At 40.3% G+C, this 26,541-nt stretch overlaps 1 protein-coding gene across 2 annotated transcripts in view; it reads right to left on the reverse strand.

Moving 5' to 3' along the window:
• Positions 1-26,541, reverse strand: part of cep72 (centrosomal protein 72) — an 81,086-nt gene that overhangs the window by 18,003 nt on the left and 36,542 nt on the right. The window contains exons 6-8 of one of the 2 annotated variants that reach the window (XM_042331864.1): positions 20,036-20,139; positions 15,763-15,817; positions 3,954-4,106 (exon numbers count right to left, since the gene is read on the reverse strand). In XM_042331864.1, the coding sequence (XP_042187798.1) occupies positions 3,954-4,106; positions 15,763-15,817; positions 20,036-20,139 (312 nt within the window). The remainder of the gene's footprint in view (positions 1-3,953; positions 4,107-15,762; positions 15,818-20,035; positions 20,140-26,541) is intronic. The other variant, XM_042331865.1, reaches the window with a different exon arrangement.

Here is a 26,541-nt window from a genome sequence, read left to right on the forward strand (position 1 = left end):
CTTCATACAATATGTTACTTTGAAATGTAGTGACAGTTGCTTAAGGCAAATTAGGCAGCTCATCTGTATGTCATCAACATCCCTCAAACAATGGACAAAATTAATATGTATTGTTAACTTTGGATGAGGCAGGAATATTGGTCAGGTCACCAACTCTGCTGATGGATCAGAATTCAAAACAAGATACTTAACATTCTCTTGAACCATCAGATCAAGTGATAGATCTTTAGTCTAATATACAAAGGAAAGTGGAATAGGTGGGGAACCGCTCACCAATAGCTCAATTTCATGAAAGTTATTGTGTAGAGTGAAACTGGGCCACACAGACTTGAGAGTCACAGGTTTGATGTCTCTGTCCTGAGCAAACAGCTGGGGAAATGGTCGGGGTCTACAGTTCCCTTGATGCAACATGAAAAGAGAAGGGAGTACCTCAACAACAACAAATTACATTTGTGGAGGACGTCCCTAGGTACCTCCTGCTATCCTGGCCAACAATCCTCCAGATTAAATGCTCAATCTTTGTGTAAAAAAGGCTGCCATGTTTTCAGAGAAAAAACAGTCACTACCCTCAAGACTAATTGGTATGAAGCACCTTGAGCTGTTCAATTTACAAAGCACAAAAATATACAGTCAATTCATTTGACAGTATATTCTGTGAAGCGCCTTGAGATGTCTCGAAGACGTGATAAGGCGGTATATCAAATGCAAGTATTATTATTAGTAGTATTATTATATGAAGAACTATAAAATGGCAAGTGCTTTCTATTTTATTTTAAAGTTGGTTTTGGTTTCCCTGGAATAGGGGGAAAAAATCAGTTTGGGTTCCCATTCCCGATTGTTATTTGTTGACCACTGCTGGAAGGGCAAGTTTGTGTTAGCCATATGAGGGCGGAAATGGGCTTGACTGCCATACCTAATATTCACATAGCTTACTGATGATCTGAACTTGTACATAAAGAATATCTACTTGGGCGAGTTGTTGTAGAATGGCTGGCACGCATGGAGCCCAATAGAGCATGTTTTCAAGAGAGCAGGAGAGAAAATTAGAGGGGAAATCCCAAGAGAAGAAAAATAATAATAATAAATTGGTCGCTTCAATCCAAGACTGTTTGTGGGACACTGTTGTACGCAATTGGGTGCCGCGTATCGCCCACAAAATATACTTGACGGTATATTCTGTGTAACGCTTTGTAACGTCTCAAAGACTTGATAAGGCGCTATATCAAATAAAAGGATTATTATTAAAAATGGCACAAAAATTCCTACACTAGCACCACCACTGGAGAATCAGCACAGCACATTTCAGCTTCCTGGTGTCTGTACATTGAAATGCAGACAAATTCCAGCAGGTGGTGCTAATTTATCAGGTTTTCACAGTATCTTTTCCTCCAACAACACTTCGATCAAAACTAATTCTGTTCTGAAAATTAGGAATATAAACAATAATTAAAGTACTCATACTTTGTTTATAAAGACGAAAATTGGTCTTTAATGAATATTCACTATTGTACAAACGTGGAGTCCTGTGGCTCAGTGGTTAGAGCACTCGCTTTGCAAGCGAGAGACCTGAGTTCAATTCCAGGCAGGTCAGGGCGAAACCTTGGGCAAGTTTCCTTACTCCACACAGAGCCTAATAATAATCCCTCCAAAAAAAAACAACAATAAATGGGTCATTTTCAATCTACGACTGTTTGTGGGACATTGCTGTGCACAATTGGCTGCCGCGTTCGCCCACAAATATACAGTCAATTCACTTTACAGTGTGTTCTGTGAAGCGCTTTGGGACGTCCTCCCGACGTGAAAAGCGCTATATCAAATGCAAGGGTTATTATTATTGTTAATGTACAAAAATTTGATCAGGTTTCCATTATTGGGTGTTTCTAGTGTTAGCGAGATTATCATATTATCATATTAACGAGATTATCATAGCATATTATCATATTAGTGAGATTAACATATTCGCGAGATTATCATAGCTGACCAGACACCTTTCTGCTGCAGGATGCATGCCCAGGAAGCTGATCAGTTAGTGTCAAATGTGACAGACATTTTTATTTTGTAGACCAGTTATAATATGGGGTCCGAATTTTATTGACCCAAAGCACTGCGTTACACTAGGGGTCATAGGGGATCTGCAGTACTCCAGGGCACTGCTATTGACAGACCAGCCAGCTTGGCTCATCTGCAGGTCTTGGACAGGCAGACAAGTCACTGGGAACAGGAATTCTTCCCTTCCCTTCCCAGTTAACCATGTTGGACAAGCAGGAAGAAGCTTGCCAGGCAGTGCTGCTCTCAATGGCAAACTATGTAATCTTTGGTTAAACTCCAGCAGTACCCCAATGCACATTCTGCAGTCCCCAAACCTTGGATTTCATCAACCTGCGCCGAATACTTTCCAGAATTAGGTAAGCAGTGTGTGTCGCTCTGGGTGAGCATGTGCATTCTATTCCAGACACAGACATTTCCATGTGTTGGTGTCATACATACATGTAACTCACAGTCTAAAATGCACAGTGTAAGCCTGGTGATAGGTTTCGCACGTGTTAGACACCCGGTTAGAAGGCTAACAAAAATGGGTTCAGACTGTTGATAATCGGAAAATAAAGCAACTCAGGGTTAGGAAAAAGGGAAAGGAAAATGGATTAAAACATCTGCTCTGATCTAATGTAATGGAGGCCTACGGGGGTGGGGGGGGGGGGTGTTGGGGTAGAGGAGTGTGTGTGATTCGGGGAGAGGTAACCATGTCGGAGAGGGAGGAAGGTACTGCGCAAGTCATTTGTAAGTGATTTTAGAGGTCTTGAAATCAATCCTTTCTGCATCGATCCAGAGGGTGGGGGCAAAGAGCCTGAAGGCCTGACCGCCAAAGGTGGGGTGGGCGGGTGACATGGAGCAGGCCGGAGCCCACTGAGTGGAGGGAGAGGACAGGTCGACATGGAGTTAGCAGGTCAGAGGTAGGGAGCAGCAAGGCCGTGGAGGGCTTTGAAGGCGAGAGCGAGGATTTTGAACTCTGTCCTCTAGGACATGGGGAACCAGTGACGCGGGGCGAGGGTGGGGGGGATAGGGGTCCAGGAGCATGTGCAGGAGAGGACACAAGCTGTAGAGTTCTGAATCATCTGCAGCTTGTGGAGGAAGAGTTGGGAAGGTCGACAAGCAGGGAGTCAGCATGGCCGAGTCTGGATATGGATGAGGGTCTCAGCAGTGGGGGAAGGCAGAGCAGGTCATGGCACAGATGTAGGGTAGGAAGGATAGTTGAGGGTCAAACAAGATGCCAAGGTTACTGACTGGTTCAGTGAGGTGGAGTGTACATCCTTGGATGGTGATGCTGTCAGCGCTTGAGTTGTGGAGTCAGTGATGGGAATAAATAAGAAAGTTAGCTCTCATCGAGGACTTGATGTAACTTTGTGTATTAAACCAATATAATAATAATCATAATAATCCTTGCACTTCATATAACACCTTATCACGTCGTTGAGATGTTTCAAAGCTCTTCACAGAATATACTGCAAAGTGGATTGTCTGTGTATTTTGTGGGTGAAATAGGGCAGCCAATTGCACACAGCATTGTCCCACAAATAGTTGTGGATTGAGTGACAAATTTATTTATTTATTTTTTTGGAGGGATTATTACGACTGGAAAGCAATCCGCCAATCAACGAAGAACTGGGTTCCAACTTACTGCTGGATAACAAAGGCATGTGGAGTAAGGAAACTTGCCTAAGGTTTTGCCCCTCCCAAGAATTGAACCATGGTCCTCTCGTTTGCGAGGCGAGCCCACTAAATACTTTGCTACGGGACTCCATTACAGGACGCTGGCTCCCGCACTACCTATTACAGGAAGCAGCAGGTATCAGCAGCTTAGACAGTGGCAATATGTAACAGAAATGCTATGAACTACTGTCTCTTTTTGTATAATCTAATTCTGCTCATATGTTCTGACATTTCAATACTGTTACCTGGATGTGGTGTGAAGTGTGCATAAGATGTGATCCTGTGATAGGCCTCAGCTTCATCCTGAAATTTTAAATTGGGATCTGCTGGAGTGAGATCTCGGGGCATTTCGTCAGCAAACGTTACTCTAATTCCATCCTTTCCTCGGTGAAGGGCCTCTGTTCCAGAAGAGAGTGGAGAGGAAGAACTGGGTGGTGAGTGATACTCTGGCCGACAAGAAAATAAGAGTCTTTCAGGTACAGCCATGTAGACTGTATTGAAATTCAATGACTAAATAAGTTTTTGCAACCATCCTTGTACAGGTTTATTCATGCAAAAAGTTGTAATTGATCCTTGGCACATTAAACCTGTTTTCTTAAATTCATAACTCAAAATACTGAATACAATTACAGAATACATATAGGGGTAATAAAATATAAAAGCAGAATTCATACTAAACTGATATAAATCAGACCGCAGCTGTATCTAGTATTAGTCAGCCCACTTTAGGAAATATGCTAAGGTGATTCAGGTGTTGTAGAGGAGATTTTCTAAGATAATACAGAGATGAATGGTTTGGCCTATGAGTGGAGACTGGAGAAATTGGGAGTATTTCTGCTGGAAGAAAGAAGGTTGAGGGATGACCTGATAGAGGTCTTTAAAATTCTGAGGGGTTTTGATAGTCAATAGGGAGAAATTATTTCCACTGGTTGGTAACTAGAGGGAGATAGTCAGTCAACGAGCTAATGGGGAGGTTAGCAGAATTTTTTTCAGACACAGAGCAGTTAGGATATGAGATGCCCTGCCAGGAGTGATGGCTGAAGCAGAACCCATATTGGCCTTTAGGTGGAACTAGACAAATACCTTAGCTGCAGGGGTATGGGGAATCGGCAGTAAATGAGAATGAAAGGATTGCTCTTGAGCGAGCCAGCACAGACATGATGGGCAAATGGCCTTTTGCTGTGCCAGAAATTTCTATGGTTCTAATTTGAAAGCAAACAATGACATTTTGCCATGAATTCCCAATTGCTGTTTTGTCAAATAACACAAACATTTTTTAGAGCTGAGCTTTGCTGTTTAGGCTCCTGCACACGGCATCTGAACTTCCTTTTAGACAATGCAAACCAAAACAGTCAGGGCAAGCCAATTACAACTGATGACTGTACTTTTGTTCAATGTGATAATCATCACTGATTATAATATAAAATCTCATTGTACATTTCCCCTCCCTTTTAGTGGGCTGTAACCGTGAGATAACTATATGTAAACTCTTCCATTAAAAATAAACAATCCTCTTTACTCAGGGTTGGTTATTGTATTTCACTGATTACCAGCCACATCTCACTCTGAAGTACTCAACCAACATCATTGTTGGGTGGATTGGAGCAGAAATGACATCCTCTTCTTGATACATACGTGCAGAGAATTATTGATGCAAAACACAAGGAAATACATTGCATAAAATTGCCACAGTTATACTGATTGTTCATAAGTCAGTAAATTTATGGGAAAGAATATCTTATTCTCTTCTAAAGACCTATTTGATTGTACCTTTGGTCACCTCCTCCCTCTACTTCCTTCCTAGCTCATGCTCCCCTTTTGTGAAGTTCTTCCAAATGTTCTCCTTACATGAAAGACACTTTATTACTGCACAAAACCCACAATCTTCCTTCTCAGAAGCAATGATGCTGCCAATCAAGTCAGGCTGATAATTATTCACTATTCATTGCTGAAACATGAGACAAGAATATGTTACTGTAAATTAACACATCTACATATCCAAACCATTCCTAAACATAGTGTGATTTGAAAATCTATATGAAACTCCAGCCATGCTTTTTCCCAGATTCTGCACTCCCACTATTTGGCCTGCCCTTTACTTCAAACAACTGAGTAGGTGCTGTACAGATGCTTGCTACAAAGTATGTCTGCCCTGGCCATAGACCTTTCCTTTCCTCAATTCCTTGTTTCCCACCTCTCATTCAAAATTTGTTCAGAATTGGGTCACGAAACCTGATCTACTGCATCTACTCAGTGAAATTCCTCTGGTCTTCGGTATTTCAGTTAACCTGCCCTGTGATCTTTTTAAACAAGCGTTGCTTCTTAATAATCATCTTTACAATTTACACAACTTCCTGGTATTACCAAACCACAGAGTGAATGCTCAATGGGTCAATTTTGCACCTCCATTATCTAATCAAAACTTGCTGGTAGAGATAAATGACTATAATTGTTGTGCATTTTCCAGTGACTCACAGTGCCTGCTCTCCGGTAACTCATCTAAAGTGGCATTCTTCATGCTTAACCATAGAAAAGTGGCACTCATTATGTGGCCGTACACTAAGTGCATTCCTTATATGTCTTATTTGGCATTCTCAAACTAACCGCAGCAATTCCCCCCAATTTCCCAATTCCGACTGCATTCAAACCAAATTCTTGCCATCACTTAAAAAGGGTCTTATCCAGTGACAAGACTGAAATACCAGGTAGGTGGAAATTATCTGCATTCTTTTTCAGACACCCAAATATATAGAAGTTAAGTCAGTTGCAGATCTAATGTAAATAGTTTGATTTGATTATAACAATAACCCTTGCATTTGAAATAGCACCTTTATAATTTATTATGCGGAGTCCTGTAGCTCAGTGGTTAGAGCACTCGCTTTGCAAGTGAGAGACCTGAGTTCAATTCCAGACAGGGCGAAACCTTGGGCAAGTTTCCTTACTCCACAGAGCCTAATAATAATCCCTCCAAAAAACAAAAACAATAATAAATTGGTCATTTTCAATCTACGACTGTTTGCTGGACATTGCTGTGCGCAATTGGCTGCCGCGTTCGCCCACATATATACAGTCAATTCACTTTACAGTGTGTTCTGTGAAGCGCTTTGGGACGTCCTCCCGACGTGAAAGGCGCTGTATCAAAATGCAAGGATTATTATTTATTATTATGAAGTGAATTACCATTTTCATTTGAAGGATTGTTGACCAGGACATTGAGGGAAACTCCCTTCATTGTACAAATAAATTTCTACCCGTTTATGTTGATATCGCAGATTTTGTCAACGTAAGGAGGTTTCAACATAAGCAAACAAACCGAGTGCTGTCAGTCACTGGGAGCCGAGGTGAGTGCCGGGAGTTGTAGTTCCAGGCGGACACTAAGCACCGTGCTCTGCCACTACAGGGGAACAAGGGTTGTGCTGCACACCCCAAAGCTCAAATGGAGCATTTCAGTGCTTTGGAAAGCCAGACACACCATGGGGAGGCAAGGGTTAAAACAACAAGCTTGTCGACATACGTATTAAGAGCACAATGTACTTAAGGCTGTTAGAGACTTGAAAAGATTTGTCAATATAAGCATTTTGAAATTCATGCTGACATCGCCATACGCAGTATGTTTAATGTGTTCCTATATAGGGAAGGACCCATGAAGTCAACGTTTTGTCAAAGGGATGTCATTATAGATAGTAATCCTTGCATTTCATAGTGACTTCTCACATCTTCGAGACGTCTCAAAGCACTTCACAGAAAATTCGGTAAAGTGAATTGAGTGTATATTTTGTGGGCGAAACAGGTTTGAGATAAGTGGGTTGCACTGTAGTGACATGGGATCATTTATGTCCAACTAACACTGTATTGAGGGAATGCATGTACAATAGTGATGTCTAATTTGTCACCTGAGTCTGATATATGATACTTCTAATGATCTTGTCTTAAGATCAATGCATTCTGTAGATGTGAATGTGGACATTTGACATTGGGAGGGGAGGTTCCAGGCACGAAGAAGCAGACAGACTAGACTGAGGAATGGACTAACTGCCCTCGAGAGCTTAGTGGAACAAGACTTTATTGAAGGTGACAGAAATGATCAACTTTCATGAAATAACCCAATGGAATGCAGGTGGAGTGGGAGAGCAGAGGAAAGAAAAACAGGCAGAGTTTTGAACTAAAGGAACTGGGAAGGCAAGATCAGAGAAAAGAACACCTGGTGTCAAATCTTACCACTGACAATCTTTTTCACTTGAAGCCCTCCCCAAATTCATTGCTGTGGCTTGAACTTAGTTATATCCATATATATATATATACACACACACACATGCAAACAAACGAACAACAGACTCTGGACCACAGTTTTAAAAAATATTTGTCCAACAGTCCAAAATCCAATTGGTTCAACAATGATGTACCTGGGAACTAACTTTCCTAATCAGAATCCAAACATTCTGTACAATATTATCTTTTGTCTTAATCTAAAATGTTGTTTAGTTTGAAGTGAATTGGGATTTTAAACTTTGCCGAACTATTGGACTATTATCTTCAAATACCTGAGCTTGCTGCATGCTTGCCATACTTTAGTTGCAATTTCGTGTCAGATATGTATCATTCCACAGTAATGATTCATTAACGCCTGCAACAATTTCTTCAACTGTAAAATAGCCTCTCTTTTGACCAGCTTCCCTGTACTGAGCAATGGTTCACTGTGTCCATCTGATAACTCTTAAAGGCTATCTCCAATTTCTGCACATTCCACTACCCCAACCACAGCAAATCTCAATAACAGCTACTTAGAATACTACAATAAAAGACAATAATTACAAGACTCTCACGACATTTTAATAAGAAAGTTTGACCGACTCTTTCTGAAAATCAATTGCAGTATTCGGCTGCGTTGCTTCCTCATCAACCTGCACAATACAAAGCATCGGGTTTAGGCTTCTGAATTTTTAAGCACAATGTCAATTATAGAAAGACAACCGAAGAAAAAAGTGTAACTTATCATTAAATTAACTTTTTAGAAGCCAAGCAAATTACGCTTCAGAAATCTTTAAAAGTGAATTGCTCTATGTGAGAATATGCATCTGGCTTTCTGAAATGCTCTGCTAGATACTTTTCTCCACTTACTCAGCTTAATTTGGAAGTCCAACCCCCATTCCCCCACCCTTTGGAACTCCATCCCACATTCCCTTCGCCAGCTCCCTCCCTTGCCTCCTTCAAGGCACGTCTCAAGACCCTCCTCTTCCACCGTGCCTTTGGCCAGCTTTTTATCCTTGCTGCCCTCCACCCTCCCTGATCCAACAACCGCCCCACCCCCACTCGGGTCCAAATCCTTGACTGTCCAGCGCCTTGGGACATGAAAGGCGCTATGCAAATGTAATTTTGTATTGTATTTATTTGAAAGGAGCAACTCAAGTTCGAACTAGTATCACATCCCTCTCCAAAATTGTGCAGAATTTTACAAACAATCAAATTCAGCCCTAATTTGGCAGTCGTGATTCTTTAATTCTTAACTGTGGAGAACTGTGGAAACCAGTTCAGAATCAAGAGAAATGTAAGGGTTTTCCACAATTCTGCATAATCTTACATTTTTAAAAAAATGGTCCTTAGACTAAAACTGTACGGTATTTTTGGCCTCAGATGTCCACACGTTCCAGAATAACAATGAGGAGTGGGAACTTGGGTTTATTTTTACACTTCCTCGACTTAGGGTGTTAGTACAAACTGTAGCATCCATAATGCTGCCTGGTTCGCTAAGGCAACAGAGAATCGTAAATCAAACCTGCTTGAGAACTTTTGTTCTGTAGAGCGTAGTGGGAAAACTTATGCTCACTGGGCCGTCAGGGGAGAACCTTATTTTCTTAAAGGTTACCAAAAAAAATGACTTGTAGTTCCATTCTGAAGCTAAGCAATGGATGATAATGTGGCTTATCTTTTTTCTCAACTGATTGTTTCCGTTACTCCAGGTGTGGTATCTTTGGGTATTCTTTGAATCTATTTAAGTAAAGCTGCTTAAACTAATACAGAGCCAAGTGATTCTTTGCTAAACGGAATTGCTCCAGTACATTTCTGGGACATTAGCCTCATTCATTTAATACACCTTACCATTTATATCTACAATTACTTTTTTCACAATGGATGTAGCTATCACTTCCGAGGCTGTCAATAGACACCAGATATTTCTACACTCAGGTTCTCCCTACTCCACTGAAAACCGAAAAGGCCCCAAAATAGCACAACCAATTGGGAGCACAGTCATCCATTTAAAAAAGAAAAGTAGTGTTGTACTTTATAGACAAAAACTCATCTATTAAAATTATTTTAATCTTTCTTGTGACCCAGTAGACCCTTGTGACCCTGTGGGCAGGTGCAGATTTTCTTTTATTAGTGAATGTGGGGAATCACCAGTTAAAATGCTTTGGGATATGTGAGTGATCCTCTCATAGGTGATTACTTGCAGCGAAGGTTAATTCGTCCGAAGAATAATGCCTCCGACATTTCGTCAGAACTATTCAATTCAAGGTCAGTCCCACACGCTACCATGAGTCATGGTGCTAAATTAATGGGAATTAAAATGGAGTGAAGTCAAGACGCCAATTTCTTAAACTTGTTAAATAAACTTGTTAGAGTTAGTGTATAAACAAATATATGGTCAGGCAAATTCCTTTAAATTCAATACAATGTGCTTGATCTGTAAGAACTCGACAGCTGTAGTTTAAACAAATGATTTATTTATGGATATATATTAAATTAAAATAACAAGACAGATTTTACCCTGAAATTGGTCCCCACATTCCCCAAAATATACTGACTTATACATGAACCCTTTGGAAAACGTTTTGCTACCAACAACAACTGATCATCATACTTACAAGTATCCAAACACTCTGGAACTCTATCCCACAGTCCCTTTACCTCGCTTCCTCCCTTGCCTCCTTCAAGGCCGGTCTCAAGACCCTTCTCTTCGACCGTGCCTTTGGTCTCCCTCCCACCTCTCTGCTTTCCCTCACCCCTACACCTCCCCTCCCCCATGCTTGAGCCCCGACACCTGATTGTTCAGCGCTTTGGGACGTCCTCCCGACGTGAAAGGCGCTCTACAAATGTAATTTTATTGTTGTTGTTATTTTCAATAACCTTCTACTTATTAATTTTCCTATCTTACTTTAGTCCCTTTGTGTTTTCCGTTTGAACGTCAGTCTAATCCTGAATTTATTTTCTCATTTTTGCAGTGGATTTCCCCTCCACCCCTTCAAACGGTGATTGGAATCTATAAAATCCCGACCAACCTTATAACAACAGCCAGTTTCACCGCACTTAGGTGTACACAACACAAGTTTTTTATATCACAGCTTGCCAGGTCAGTTCCTGTGATAGAAAAACAATTGCACGCGCTGGGTAAACTAGCTGAAATCTGGTTCATCAGGTTTGAATCTGTGTGTCACTTTGATTGTCTGTTCGAGTTCAGTGTGCAAAAAGTGATGTTGGCGTGGCTTAATGATCTGTAAGTATTCTGTGCATGGGAACCAAGCTAAGGGATTCATGTTATAAACTAATTAAGCGCTCCGAGATGCCATCCAGTGTGAAGAGCGCTATATTAATACAAATTGTTGTTGTAATCAGTGCTGTAACAAAGTGCGTTACAACAGGATTGCACTGTGTTTATTCCTCTTCTCCCTTATTATTTAATTTTCTCTCCTTTATTTCTTGCTATTTAGGTTTAATTCTCTCTGGGATCTCTCTCTCTCTCTCTGTTGTTCAGTGCTCTTTCAATATCTCAGTTTGCATAATATGTCTCTTTATGCTTTATGATCAAATTGTTTCATTTTCTGCCATTGCCTTCTCCCCGCTCATTACTAAAATTTAAACCTTCAAAGTAGAAAGTCACAGCTTTACACTTTTTCAGGATTCATTGTCCTTCTCTTCTGCTTTAGTGACAGCAAGTTTCCTGTTACTGTAAATGGATTTATACTCATACTGCTTACTCTGAAAGAAACTGCTCAATCACTATAATCCCGCAGGCAATGACTCATGTCATGGTGAGGTCCACTGCTGTCAACAAACACTTATAAATCATTCAAGTGGCCATTCTTCATGTATGAACCTGGACAGGGAGTGCCAGTGTATTAGTTAACGCTAGTGGTATCGCAGCCAAGTGATCCCACCTGTACAGCACATTTTCATTTGAGGTCATAGAACGGGGCCTCAAAATTCTCACCTTATGCTTAGGTTGTTTTAGGATCCTGCAGAATTTTGGAAAATTCAGGCATAATTTAGAATCCAATTTTCCAGTTCCTTTTGGTACAACAGAAGTTCAACTTCCAAATTACAGCTGAATTTAAGACTATTTTCCAAAACTCTGTATGATATAATATATTGTGATAATGATCTTCAATTAGCAAGATACATTTTAGAACCCAGGAATGGGGAAACTTGGCCAATATGTCTCACTCTCTATCCCAGAGGCACTGGATCAAACATAGTAATCTACCATCAAATGAATCATTTGTAAACCACTTTTTTAAGACAAATAATCCAACAGAAGGAATCACATTACTAATCTTAATCTTCTTAATCCCCGCACGTGAGAGGATCTGGGTTCAATTCCTGGCAGGGTGAAACATTAGACAACTTTCCTTACACCACACGTCTCTGTTTACGAAGCAGTAAGTAGGAACCTGGTAGTTTGTCGATTGGCAGATTGCTTTTCCCGGGAGTAATAAACCCTTCAAAGGAATATATATAATATTTGGTCACTCAATCCACGACTGTTTGTGGGACACTGCTGTGCGCAATTGGCTGCCGTGTTTTACCCATAAAATATGCAGTCAATTCACTGTACAGTATATTCTATGAAGCTCTTTGAGACATCTAGAAGATGTGATAAGGTGTTATATCAAATGCAAGGATTATTATTATGATATGAAGCACATGTTCACCAACAAAACAGTCACTCCACTTTACAGTACATCCTCTGAAGGACTTTTGAGACACCCTTTCGAAGTGAAAGGTACTATATCAAACGCAAGTATTATTATTATTTTGTGAAAGGCACTAGATAATTGCAAATCAGTTGTGTGCATTGAGGAGATGGCTACTATGGCTCTCTCTTGATCGGTTTGCAGATAGGTAAGCAGCTGCTGTTCAAGCTCTATATCTCCAACTGGTGAAACCATCATCACTCAATGTGTGTCCGAGCTTTGGACAGCAAATGGTTGCAATGCTTTCATACATTTTATGACTAAGATGCGTTTCCCACCAGGAAGTTCACAGGAGGTTGTGGTACGTGACATCCATCTAATGAGGGCTCAAACTTTCACTCATCAGACATCAATGACCAACTAGTAACTATCCATTGCGATTTAAAAGATAATAAGGATCATCAGGGTAGGTAAGTAGGGAGTGTTTTGAAAAACTTGAGGAGGCAGTGATGGTAAAAGTCAAGAGATTTTCTGAGAGAGAACCAGAATCACTGGATATAGCGAACAAGGAATAACGAATAGTTGAAAATCGGAAGAATTGAGCGTTTGGGTTGGAAGAGAATGCAAAAATAGAGAGCGCAAAATCATGATGGGATTTAAGGATCTTGCACATACAGCAGGCCTGGGTCCTTTGATCCGAGTAGCAGCATGGGAAGCATAGCAACGGAAAAGCAATATTTTACAGTGAAGAAATAATTTATTAGTTTTTATTTTACTGTTTTAAAAGCAGAACTTGGGATGTGGATGATAAACGTCAGTCAGCAAATAAGGAAGATCATACCAAGTGCAGGTAATTGAACTTTCCTCATTTGTTATTTTCCACAGGCCAACAAATATTATCAGTGGTTCCTAATTGAGCTGATCAACTGCAATTTTACCTTTCCACTGCCATAAAATACTGATTCCTGAAAGTAATAGTAATCAGATCAAACTGATACAACTCAATAAATGAGCAACGATTACAGCAGCCTTAGAAACTCAGTTACAGGAAAATTTCAATGTTGACCCTTCAAATAGCCATGGCTCTGGTGAAATGTGATTAACCTTACCAGACTATATCCTATCTGTTAAGCAATTAACACTGTAACACATTTAGAAAGTCATTACTAAATTCTTGTTGTCCATAAATGGTTTTGTTATTTTAATACGTCTATTACCTTTGGTTCTGGAGTCCTGAAATGTAGCGTCTCTTAACTAAAAGATCAAATCACATTACAAGCACATGCAGATGGCTTGACATCATTATATGCAAGTACTGCAATGATATCAAGACATTTGTGCATTGGTAAGATGCCAATGATTGGACCCAAAGAATTCTATACTGGATTGTTCCTAACAGTTGCTGAGACTACAATTTTAGTGCATCTACAAACAGGAAACCAATTTAACTCAATTGGTGTTCTATGAAGCTGAACTCAAAACACTGGCTCCTACAAGAACCTAATAAGATAGGCTTGGCCTTATTTACATTAAATTGAAAGACCGTAAGGCTCATCCATTCAGGGCTTGATGTCAAACAGACAGTTGGTTCGACCAACAGTTTTAGAATCCACTATGAAACCAGAAGCAGAGCTGGGTGTCATCAGCATATGTTTAGAAACTCACCAATACATCCAAATGATATTACCAAGAGGAATTATATAGATAAGAGCCCCAAGGTACACCGCAGATTACCGTGAAGGCCTGGGATGAGAAACCATTAGAGCAATGATGGCCAACCTGTGGCCCATGGGCCAACAAGCCTAACCATCCTCATCTCCAGGAACAGTCACAGGAGTCTAGGTAAGTCTGATTTATGGCATAAATCAAAAGATAGTCAATCAAGAAAATGTATTTTGTTGACTGACCATAAAGGTTTAGAGAAATACCTGGGGAAGCATTTCCAAGAAATTCAATCAATTCATAACCTCTGATGAGAGCTCGTACCTTGCACATTACTTTGGAAGCAGACATTTTCAACATTTCCTGTTTTTTTATTTCACTTTCAGCATATATGGTTTTGACTTCTATTTTAAATTGTTTTGCTTTGATTCTGTCTACGTCTACGTAATAAACAGGTGTCTGTCTCTGTGACTTCTCCTCTGTGGACAGTTTGGCTGGATCTACCCATTGAACAAGTTCTCAACAGGCACTCCTATTTCCTAAGAATGTAAATTCATTCAGTTACAAAGCAAGTTCATGAATTAGGGCAGAGATTTCATCATTGTCCAAGTTTTGAATTCTACATCCAACAATGTTGAACTCACCCACCAACCCCCCCCCCACCCCAACACTGCATTGGAGTGTCAGTCTGTGCGTTGAACCTCCTAACATAGGGCTTGACCGTCAATCACCGGCCTGCCCTTCTGCTTCTCCAGTCAGGAGCTGTGCAGTCACAGTGATGAAGGAGCTATGGAGGCCCAAGTGAGCTGTAGAGGACGCATTGCTGTCAAGGTTTGTAAGGACATGGTCTTGGGGGGGAGAAGGGGTGTGGCGGTGCTACGCATACTTTGGGGAGGTGGAGATGGGGTAATCGGAAGGCTGACGTTTTGCCTAGGGTGGCAGATTGTCTTGAGCGGCCTCTGCCAACCACCATCTATAAACTTTTTTTTTAACATATTTATATTTAATATATTAATTTAAAAATTAGTCCAATATTTAAAAAATCTTCCATGAATTCCAGGGTCGTAACCACACCTGCAGATATAATACAGAGACATATTTGCATTATCTTAAAAGGTTGCTACTTTCATATTACAGGGCTCTGGAATCATAACAGTCTCTGGAGACAAATGGTAATAAAAATCAGTTGAAATTCTGGATTCCAAGTCAGGCTGGACCCAACTCGAAGAGTCAGATCAGCTGTTGGTTATGCCGTGCTCTGCAGAGACAGCTGATCATCAGGGTGATTTTAGAAAGTCAGTTAAAGTGCTACCTTTTACAAAAACACAGATTACAAGGAGTGGTTACCTGTCCATCACCTCCTCCTCAGAAAATCCATGTGATTTTAAATGTAAAGCCCTCAGAGCTCGGAATGTGGGATTTGGTTACCGGAGTCCGGATATTGCAATATAAAAGGAGTACTGAAGTAAGGAAAATCAATTACCTTCACTGAAGTCCTGAAATTCCACACAATGTCTCTTTTGTGAACTCGCAGTTGCCTAAGTGGAAACCAGGAAACAAACAGAAAGTAAAGATCAATCATCAACTTCATAAAGACACCAGTACATGACATGCATTTAGTTGTACAATTTCAGTGAAAAGTAGCTTTCTGAACACTGATTTCCTTTCCAATTGGATTTTCTGTACTAATGCCTGGAGGGGAGGAAAAGGGGCTGTGGGGGGGGGGGGGGGGGGGGGGGGAGATAAGTAGATCTCAATGAAGTTGAGATGACAATGAGGAAATGAGCCTGAAAAAAAAACTGGGAAGGTGTGCAAAAGTCCAAATGGTTGATAGCTGATTTGCCTGTGTGGTGAATGAGGCAAAGACATGTTATCAACACTGCAAGGCAAAGTAGGTGTCTCAGCTGGACAAAAGACCATGAAGCTTCAGACTGGAAATCCACACAAACATTTTGGTTACAAAATGTAACGTGTAACAGTAGTAGATTCTCTACTACAATCTCAAAAAACAGATATCTTTCCAATTTATTTTTTAAAAAACTTGCAGTGATTTTCAGTTTAAACCCCACTGCTGTACAATGTAAATAGATATATTCATAAAGGTGTTTATAAAAAGATGGCTACATGATATTTAAATACCTGTACAGTTGAAGCAAATACACCAAAGAGCTGGTAAAAAAAAAAGGATCATATTAAAAATGTGACTTACTGCTGGAACATTAAAAAAAACAAATGCAGTGAATGGAGTGAAAAAAAAAGAAATTGCATAAGGCTCACTATTCGACAAGTAGAAGAGCATGCAGTTACTTATTGATGATAATTCTAATGTGACATGGAAGATTAATAACCCTGGAGGAAGTGCGAATCAGGGGAAAAAGTTCAACACGTAAGTGATTGTATTTAACTGCCAATAAAAAAAATTGTAACCACTTTTGAAAAGAAGTCTGAATCTTTCACATGTAAGTAAACAAGGATCTCATATTTCATTAGGCTAACCTCTCAAAAAAGATGTCTTATCCTTCAAAGGTTATGCTGTAAAATGCAAAGGTAAAGATGGAAATCTGGCTTGAGCTTTATCTTCACAAAACCACATTTTCTCCAAAGCTGCAATATTAGTTTTTTTTTCTTTCTGCAGATGGTGTTTTTCTTTTCCTTATCTACATGCTCCCTTTTGGTGACATCATCCGTGAGCACAGAGTTATAATAATAATCCTTGCATTTGATATACGGCCTTATCACGTCTTCGAGATGTCTCAAAGCGCTTCACAGAATATACTGTAAAGTGAATTGATTGTATACATTTTGTGGGTGAACCTCAGCAGCCAGGAGTGACTAAATTGTTATTATTATTAGTAGTATTTGTGTTAACCCACGTACATGAATGACACCAAATCAACTTTTCCGTTCTACCCTTGATTCCAGGTCCAATGCTGTTTTTATACCTGTTAGACATCAAGGTCGGAAGCCATCCTTCTCCCATTCTGCCATCGTCTTCTCACGCTGGCTCCCACCTCCTCAACCCACCCTGGCTTCTCTCTCAAATTCACTGAACCTGCGCAAAACTTTCCTCACTTCAGACTCTGACCAAGACTGCTTTTCTTCACCTTCACCACATTGCCAACCGCTGTTTTTATCTCACACCAAAAAAGTTGCTGAAACCCTCATTCACGCATTTGGCATCCCCTGACTCAACTTTTCTGATGCATTTGTCATTCTCTTTGTTTCTACATAGATGGGCACTTTCCATCAGGGATCACTGAATAGTGATCAGAACCCTGCCTGATATTTTTTCTTCTCAAGAGCCGAGGAATAGCTAAGGCCCAGTGCCCTGTTGTTACCCTGGATCAACTGGCTCAGTCATTGAGTTTTGGACCATCCGTATCTTTATAACTTAATTCCATATGCTTTAATTAACTAGGTCATCAGGATAGTTAACTGGGTCTTAACTTTAATTAACTAGGTCACAGAAATACTTTTGTTTGCTAAAAAGTGAAAGGAGTTTCTCCCTGTGTCCTGGCTAACAATCCCCCATGTAAAATTGTGGGACAATTATGCTTACAAATGCACAGTCACTATACTTTATAGTACAAACTGTGAAGCACTTTGAGACATCTTCCTGCCATGAAAGGTGCTATATCAAATGTAAAGATATATTTATTTTGGACAGGATTCAGTCATGACAGAGCAATAGAAAATTGTTGAAATATTTGCCAAAATTTGTGGGTAAAATTGATAAAATTTTGCAGGAAATTGTGGGGGCGGGTAGCAAATTTTGCAGAACATTTTCAGGGGTTGAGGGGGTGCTATCAAGAGGTAAATTTTACTGCCAAAATATAATTTTTTATTTTATTGATTAAGATCAAACATGAAGAAATAAAACATATCAGATTATTGCAAGAAAAAATTATTAATGCTTTCTTTAACAATATCTGGGTGACCCACTTGGGCTGGCGGGGGAGGGGGAGGTGGTGGGGAACACTGGCACACACTGACACAGAGAGACAGTGTGAGTCACAGACACAGAGAGACAGAGAGAGACATATACAGGCACAGAGACACACACAAACACTCGCAGACAGAGGGACACTCACTGACAGAGACACACACCCTAACAGAGTGAGATATGCAACTCAGACACATACAGAGAGAGACACACACTCACAAACAGACACGGAAAGACACAGACGCGCACAGACAGAGAGAGTCACACACTCACAGACAGACACAGAAAGAGTCACATACTCACAGACAGATACGGAGAGATAAAGACGCGCACAGACACAGAGAGAGTCACACACTCACAGACAGACACAGAAAGAGTCACACACTCAGACAGACACAGAAAGAGTCACACACTCACACACAGACACACGCACTCAGACACAGAGACACTCACAGACACAGTGAGACACACACAGACACACAAATGCATTCACGAACACACACACGCAAAGGAGAGACACACTCACAGACAGACACACAGAGGAGAGAGAGACACGCAGACAATCAAAACGGCGGGGGCCGCAAGGTGAGCGAAGCCCATAGCCCGCACCGGGCATACGTATCCAGAGGCCCTCCGCCCACAAAGTGGCGTCAAGTAAACAGCCGGCAGCAGCACGCAGACGCTTAGGGCCCCAAGCTCACTGCACTGTTACAGGTTGCGACCTCACTTCTCTATTGGACCAGGTCATGACCAAAAGTCAATCTGGTCAGATTCAGCAATTTTATCCCAATAAAAAAATAAAAATGTTATTAAGCAATCCTTGTTTACTGAAATCTTTGCTCCAATCCGAGTTATCAAAATCTCAATTACTTGACATTAATAGGTGACATTTAGCAAATAGTGTGGCTTACCCTAGTCGACCATAAACTCTGTAATTTAATGCCAATTTCAGAAAAAGGTGGGGAAGATTTGCTAAGGAGATGCTACCCCAGCGCCTTGGGACGTTCGCCCGACGTGAAAGGCGCTATACAAATGTAATCTTGTTGTTGCTGTACTCGCGTTATATCAGTGCAAGTTGTTGTGGATGTTATACGCCTGCAACATCACGTGGGAAATCCAGCCCCAGCTCATTGGTTTCCTGCGCTGTAATGCGCCTGACAGGTTCGGGTCATCACCGACACCACTAATGTCACTTCCCTCGTGCCACACCACGTGTGCAAAGAACCCCCTTTGTTGTTTCGCCGTACCCAGGAAGTGATAATAGCAACAATAACAACTTGCATTTATATAGCGCCCTTCACGCAGGGTGGGATCCCAGAGCGCCAGCAGCAAGCCAGACAACTTGGAAGTCGGCCATTTTCAAGCACATTGAGAGGTCCTCCTGAAATGAATGGTGCTATATAAATGTAAATTAAATTGTATTTTTCCATACCTGCTTATAACTCAATCGATGAGACATTAGATCCAGTTGATCGCCTTTTAACAACATGTCCCTTGCATTAGGGTTACTTTCCATGTTGAAGTGTGTGAACAGTGAATGGAATTTACTGGTAGCTGCCTAAGAGCTATTATAGCAGGATATTCAAGAAAATGAACAGGAAAAAATGAATAGATCGAGGACAAATAGTTCATTTTCTATGTAGCCTCAACCAGTTTCACAAAATGTACCTTTGAATAATTGGCAAATTTGTTTGAGACTATGCAACTAACTAAGTTTAAGTCTTTGAATGGCCCAGTAATTTGATAATGAAAAGATTTTGGTCTGAAACAGAACACTTCATTTATTCTCAATAATATGAATTGGTCTTTAAACCTTAGGAATGTTGAGTGGTTGTGGCCTGTTCTGCTGTGAGGAGGTTCTTAGGGTTGGTTCCTGGTCGCCAGAAAAACTTGATGCATTGTCAATGTCACGGATATCTGAAAAAGAACAATAATTAAAAAATAATGAATTACAAAATGAAGGTACTAGCTTCTAATTGAGAACTGGTCCATTTGACTCATGACTTTTATGCTGTTTTTTCCCCTGGTTGTTAGTCAATTGGCGCATCGCTTTCCAGGGGTAATAATCCCTCCCTTTGGTCACTCAATCCAAGACTGTTTATGAGACACTGCTGTGCGCAATTGCCTGCCGTGTTTCTCCTACAAATACACAGTCACTTTACAGTATAATCTACGAAGCGCTTTGCGACACCTCAACAACGTGATAAGGTGCTATATCAAATGCAAGTTTATTATTATTATAATTGCACACGCACAGTCAGCGAGCTCACTCTTCCACACTAGCTGGTTCCCAATCCAACACACGTCCAATACCTGGGTCATTTTATTGCTGCTGTCACTTCCTGTATCCTACGCATGCACAAAGCAGGAAGTGACACCAGAGCGACCTGATGACCAACACGTAATAACGTCGCTTACTGTTTTTAGGTGTAGGAAGTTAAAATGTCCAACTTCTGGATCATCAGATCTTTGCCAACTTCTTGTGCGCTGCATATGAGCAGTGTGAAGAAACAATGTTGGGGGAAACCTAATGACCAGGAAGTCAGCATTTTCAGCACAAACAGTCACCAAGCAGGAAATGAATGAGCTGCATTTTAACTATAATGTCCATGCATTATACCTGGTTTCCCCCTAATTCCCATTTAAATAATGTATGAATTATTACACATATTTGTGCCAGAAGTTTCCACATTCCAACCCATATGGTGTCAATCGTTTTATTGCAACAGTGCCTACAGAAGGTGCTTTTCTTTTGCTACTTTTCTCTCATCTCCTTCTTTGCCTTTCTAATACCTCCATTTTGCACCTTTTCTGTATTATTACATTTGTCTTGTCTTTCCTTTTCCTTATAGGCCTGCACATGTTGCAGAATTGCAAATCTATAACTTTACAAAAACTTTTCAATGTCACGGCAATAGGGGTGGTAAGATATCATCAAAAAAGTATTATATGCTTTGATAAGCTTCAATTGCTGAGAACATAATAAACCTTACATTTAATGTCATCAAGACATCTCAAAGCACTTCACAGGATATACTGTAAAGTGGTGTGACTGTGTATTTTGTGGGTGAATGCAACAGCAAATTTGTACACAAACAGCCATGGAGTCAATAACCAATTTATTTGGGAGATTCGTGGCAAGGACACCAAAACAAACTCCTTTCTCTTTTCAAATAGCACCAAGGGATCTTTAACGTTCTGCTAGACAGCCAGATGGAACCTCGGTTTCACATCTCATCTGGAGCACGGCCCCTCTGACAATGCAGCACCCCCAAAAACAGGGCATGTCCCAGGACGCTGATGGTAAATGTCACACTGTCTCAGTTGCCTCTGAGTCTGAAAGTTGTGACTTCAACCTCACTTGGACTAAAGGTCCAGGCTGACACTACATTGTTGACTATACCGTCTTTCAGGTGAGATTTTAAACCAAGATTTCATTTACTTTGTAAAGATCCAGTGACAATATTGAAAATGAGAAGGGCGTTTCTCCAGGTGTCCTGGCCAACAATAATCCAGTTTGTTTGGTCAATCAGCTCATGAATCTTTGAGGGGCCTTGTTGGCATAAATGTTAAAATGTTTTTACCTACAGTCACGATAATTGAGAGTAATTATCTGTTTGAAGAGCTTCGTGACCCTCTGGTGTCATAAGGCAAAATAAAAATCCAAATTCTTCCTTTAGGAATCAAGTTTCAAACAACTCTGTTGTCTCAGACATCCATCTGACCAAAAAATATTAAAACAACTCTGTCTCTTGGGTAGCCTTCCAACAAATGAGTCACATCTGCTACTCCACTTTGCTGTTTCAAATTTTGAAAAGTGTGATGATAAAAGATACCATAGACCAGGACCACAAGAATTTGGTATTGGAATGAATTTGTGACTTGATCCAAGTTTCAAAACAATGGAACCATAAATTCTATATCTTTACTCTGTAATGTAACATAGAGTGTGTGTTGGGGTACGGCTGGAGTCTAATCAGCTAAAACCGCATAGCTTGCTTTTGATATTGCTGTCCGGCAAGCTTTCCCACTGCATGTCCAGCTAAGACGACTCTACCCATTAGGGCTTTGGCTTGCAGGGTTAACAGGAGCTGAGTCGGATGATTCCCTGCCCCCAGTGACTGGTCTGCCCTTCCAGGTCCTGCCGATGAGCCAGGCTGACTGTGCTATAATCAGCAGTGCCTTGGAATACTGCGGACCCGTCTGGCTCAGGAGTCAGAGAATTGAGACCGCCGCAGAGGCCTGCTTGGTTCCGATATCCCCCCAACCCCCAAGTAAGATAAACATTTACAATCCAGTTTGTTTTAATTAAGGGTCACGAATGGAATACTTCATAAGAGTCGGTTTATTTTGTCACAAGGTAGAACATAATTTATTCAAGACTTCTATCTCAGTATTGTATCTCTAATACAGGGGATCATTTTAATATTCTGTCAACATGATTACATCCTCCATGTATCATCCACCCTGCTCCCCGACTCAGTATCTAGATTTTAGGGAGCTGCCAAGAGCATCTAAATTGATAGGCTCCTGATCTTCATTATAAGTGTGTGGATGTGACCCCTAGGCAGTATTCCCTTAGAAAATGTATATTATTCACTCTAAGAGAGAGAAAAAATGTTTCATATCGATACTGATGGAACCCAAAATGATGCCTAAGCCTTCATATTGGGAACATCCCACCTCTAGTGGTGTGACAGATTCGCATTCAATTCCTGTGAAGCACTTTGAGATGTCTCAATGATGTGATACAGCATTATATCGATTGCAAGGATTACTAAAATAACCAAACGGCTTTTGTTTGTATGAGATTGTACATTGAGACTGCCCCATTCCATTGAGTGGTGTGTTCAGGGGACTAAAAACAATTCATTGATAGTGTCATTTGAATGGAGGGAAGTTTTTAACCACTGGAACATTATCTCTTTTTCCTTAGCCCACTTAGGACTTCATTCTGTAAGCCATAAGCAGTTGCCTGTAACTAGATAATATGGAGAAAAAAATGATACTACTAGTTAGCAGACCCAGTCGTGCTCTTATGTGTGTCTGGATTCCGTGTTTTTGTATCTCTTTAATGATAATGTACATGTCTGCCATAAGATTAAATGCTTCTGTATATAAGATACATAACTTTAAATCTAAGAAATGGTATGTGTCCAGATGCATAACAATTCTCCAACTACAACCTAGTAATGGAAGTCTCTTTAGAATCCTCTTTAGATTGTTGATATGCTTTGTTTCGTCCTTTCTGGTTATCAAGATATCATGAATTGGATCACCAAGTAACTCAATAAAGCATCACTGTATATTGATAAGTCGTGTATGTTGACTGTGCTTAATTTTTTTTGAGTCTTTATGAAGGATTGCAAGCTCACGCTGTGATGTGTCCAGTTGTGCACATTTGTGTTTGGTGATTAGATAGATCTCATGTTTCAATAGTTAATTTTCAGTTACTTTATAATTTTGATCCAATTTATTCTCGGTAGCAAAAACTCTTCCTGCTCCTTCAGGAAATAATGCCTGCCAATTTAGTCTGATTACCTATAGTCAATACTAGCTCAGAAAATGTAGTCCTTTACTGCCAAAGCTGATAACAGCCTGTCTTGATCTTGATATTTTGTCTCTAGTAATCACTCAATCCATGACTGTTTGTAGAAGAATGCTGTGCGTAAATGGCTTCTGCATTTTGCCTACAAAATACAGTCATTCCATTTTACAGTATATTCTGTGAAGCACTTCAAGACATCTCAACAACGTGATAAGGCGTTACATCAAATGCAAGGATTATTATGGTTACATTCATTCATACAGGAACTTGGGATCTTGTGAAACTTTGCAAATTGAGCCCTGTATCGCCAAGTTTTCCCAATGGTTGATAACAGTATACATCTTCATTAAAAATACATATATGATGAAGCTGATATATCCATCTCTGTCATTTCCATTATCATCACATATGGATCCACGTTTTTGCACTGTAGGTGATACATAACATGGGCCATGTCACTACCATCCCCCCCACTTTCCAGGAAGTAAGCTTCCCAAATGTGTTCATTTACCCTAAATTGTGGGTGTACAATAGACTTTATTATACCTCTTCCTAGATCCTTAGGCCAAGTACCGTCCCTTGTATTGGATTTCAAATATTTTACAATTTTGGTGGTGTGACTTCCTTAGTTTTGGACAACAAAAAAGTTGTCAATCTAAAGTTTTGTATTCAGAAGTCGGACCTTTATTTTGTCAACTGTCTGCACAAATCACCAACATTAACTATCAATTTCATTACTGTAGATTGTTCATCTACTCCTTCCATTGTCACATCAAGTTATGCAAGCTAAGATCAGTGAACTCAGCAGTACCTACCTCACACCTTTGCCACATTCTACTGTGAAATTTATAACACTGAATATAGATTTAAAATCATTAGCTAGTTACTTAAAAGTTAGTTTTGCATGGCTGCATTAAACTGTGCTACCAGAAACACAAATTTCATAAAATGCTGCTATGTTTAGCTTATTATTGTCTCAGTCGGAAACAGAATGTTGTGAACCTATCAACCCCATCCTCGTTCGGCACCGTTCCTTAAGAGGATAGAGTTCAAAACCCTTGTCTTTGCCTTCAAGACCCTCCACGACCTTGCTCTTCCCTACCTCTGTGACGTCCTAACTCCACATTGACCTGTCCGTTCCCTCCGCTCAGCGGGCACCAGTCTGCTTCATGTCCCCCGCCCGGCCCGCCCCATCATCGTCAGCTTTTCTGCCCCCACCCTTTCGAATGTCATTTCCGCAATCAATGCAGGAGGTGATTGTGGGAGAGATGGAGGATAGGAGAGCGGCGTTACGAGTTAGTAGTCGATTAATACAACTAGTGCAAATAAATCCAAGTAGTTTTGATAAGAACGTAAATGGGACTGTATGTACGAGTTACGCGATATTTGAGTTTTACAGTACTGACTTCAAGTGAAATGTTTGACAACTTGCCATAAAGTACAAAAGAGAAGCACACAAGTGTTAAGTGCTGTTACCCAAGCCGTACCAATAATCTTTGCTTCCAGACACTGAATCTTCCAAACAGAGCATCAGAAATAAATAGCCTGTGCAGGAGATCCTCTCAGTAGGTTAAATAACAACATTATTTTTGGTAATGTATGGATAACAAAAATGCACTATTGGAACATATTCCACAAGTTATCTATATACAGATGTTCATCAACCCAGAATGTCAATGATAAGCTTCAGACACCTATTTCTCTTACCTCTGAGACCTCACACCCATAGTGTTGACACCTGAAACACAGCCTCTTTCATGCACAAAACTGGTTTATCCCTTTCTGAAGCAGAGATTGATTTAATTATGGGAAATCCACCACTTGATCAGCAGCATTCTTTGTACATTTCTTTCAAGTTTGTGATCACATAGCCACAAGGATCAGTTTTGTGTCATGCCCATATATGTTACAGATATTCCTGGATATATCTAGAGTTATGCTACCCACTATACAAAACAGCACAACAACAATTACTTTGTCTGCCCTTTCCAAATACGGTAATAATCTGGGGTCTAATTACACTTCAATTGTTGGACCACATTTTTCTTTCATTCTGAACAGGAAATATCTCATATTCCTGACGATTAATCCTTTAACATGATTATCTTTTAAGTATAACAAGAGATTAAATAAAATAGACATTGTCATTTTTGTAGAATGATTCCTTGATGGTGTGAAATATGAGCAAGTTCCAACCTGCAATTTAGTACTGTAGCCAAGATCCTGTACGTAATAATCAATCCACAATGAAACCACCCATTATTAGACATTAGTTAAGCCTGGCAATTCAGTGACTGAAAAGGGAGGTACTGAGATATGGAAAACCTCATTTAAGGAACAAGTTCAATATTTACATTGCTATGTATTAATCATTGGAAATTAATGATCCACAACCTTTTATGACAATTATGAGCCCTTAAATTAATAATAATAATCCTTGCATTTGATATTGCATTTTTTGGGAGAAATGAGGCAGCCATTTGCGCACAGCGGTGTCCCAGAACAGTCGTGGATTGAGTGGCCAAATGATTATTATTATTTTTGTTATTTTATTTGGAGGGATTATTACCCCCAGAAAAGGGATCCGACAATTGACTAACAACCAGGTTCCTGCTTACTGCTAGGTAAACAGAGGCATGTGGAGTAAGGAAACTTGCCCAACGTTTCGCCCTGCTGGGAATCGACCCAGAGCTCTCGCTTTCAAGGCGAGTGCTCTCACCATTAAGTTACAGGACTCCACGATGAACATGTGAGAAAATTTGTAACCTGCA

This window comes from Callorhinchus milii, unplaced genomic scaffold, assembly GCF_018977255.1.
Source record: "Callorhinchus milii isolate IMCB2004 unplaced genomic scaffold, IMCB_Cmil_1.0 Scaffold2, whole genome shotgun sequence".
Classification (NCBI taxonomy): domain Eukaryota; kingdom Metazoa; phylum Chordata; class Chondrichthyes; order Chimaeriformes; family Callorhinchidae; genus Callorhinchus; species Callorhinchus milii.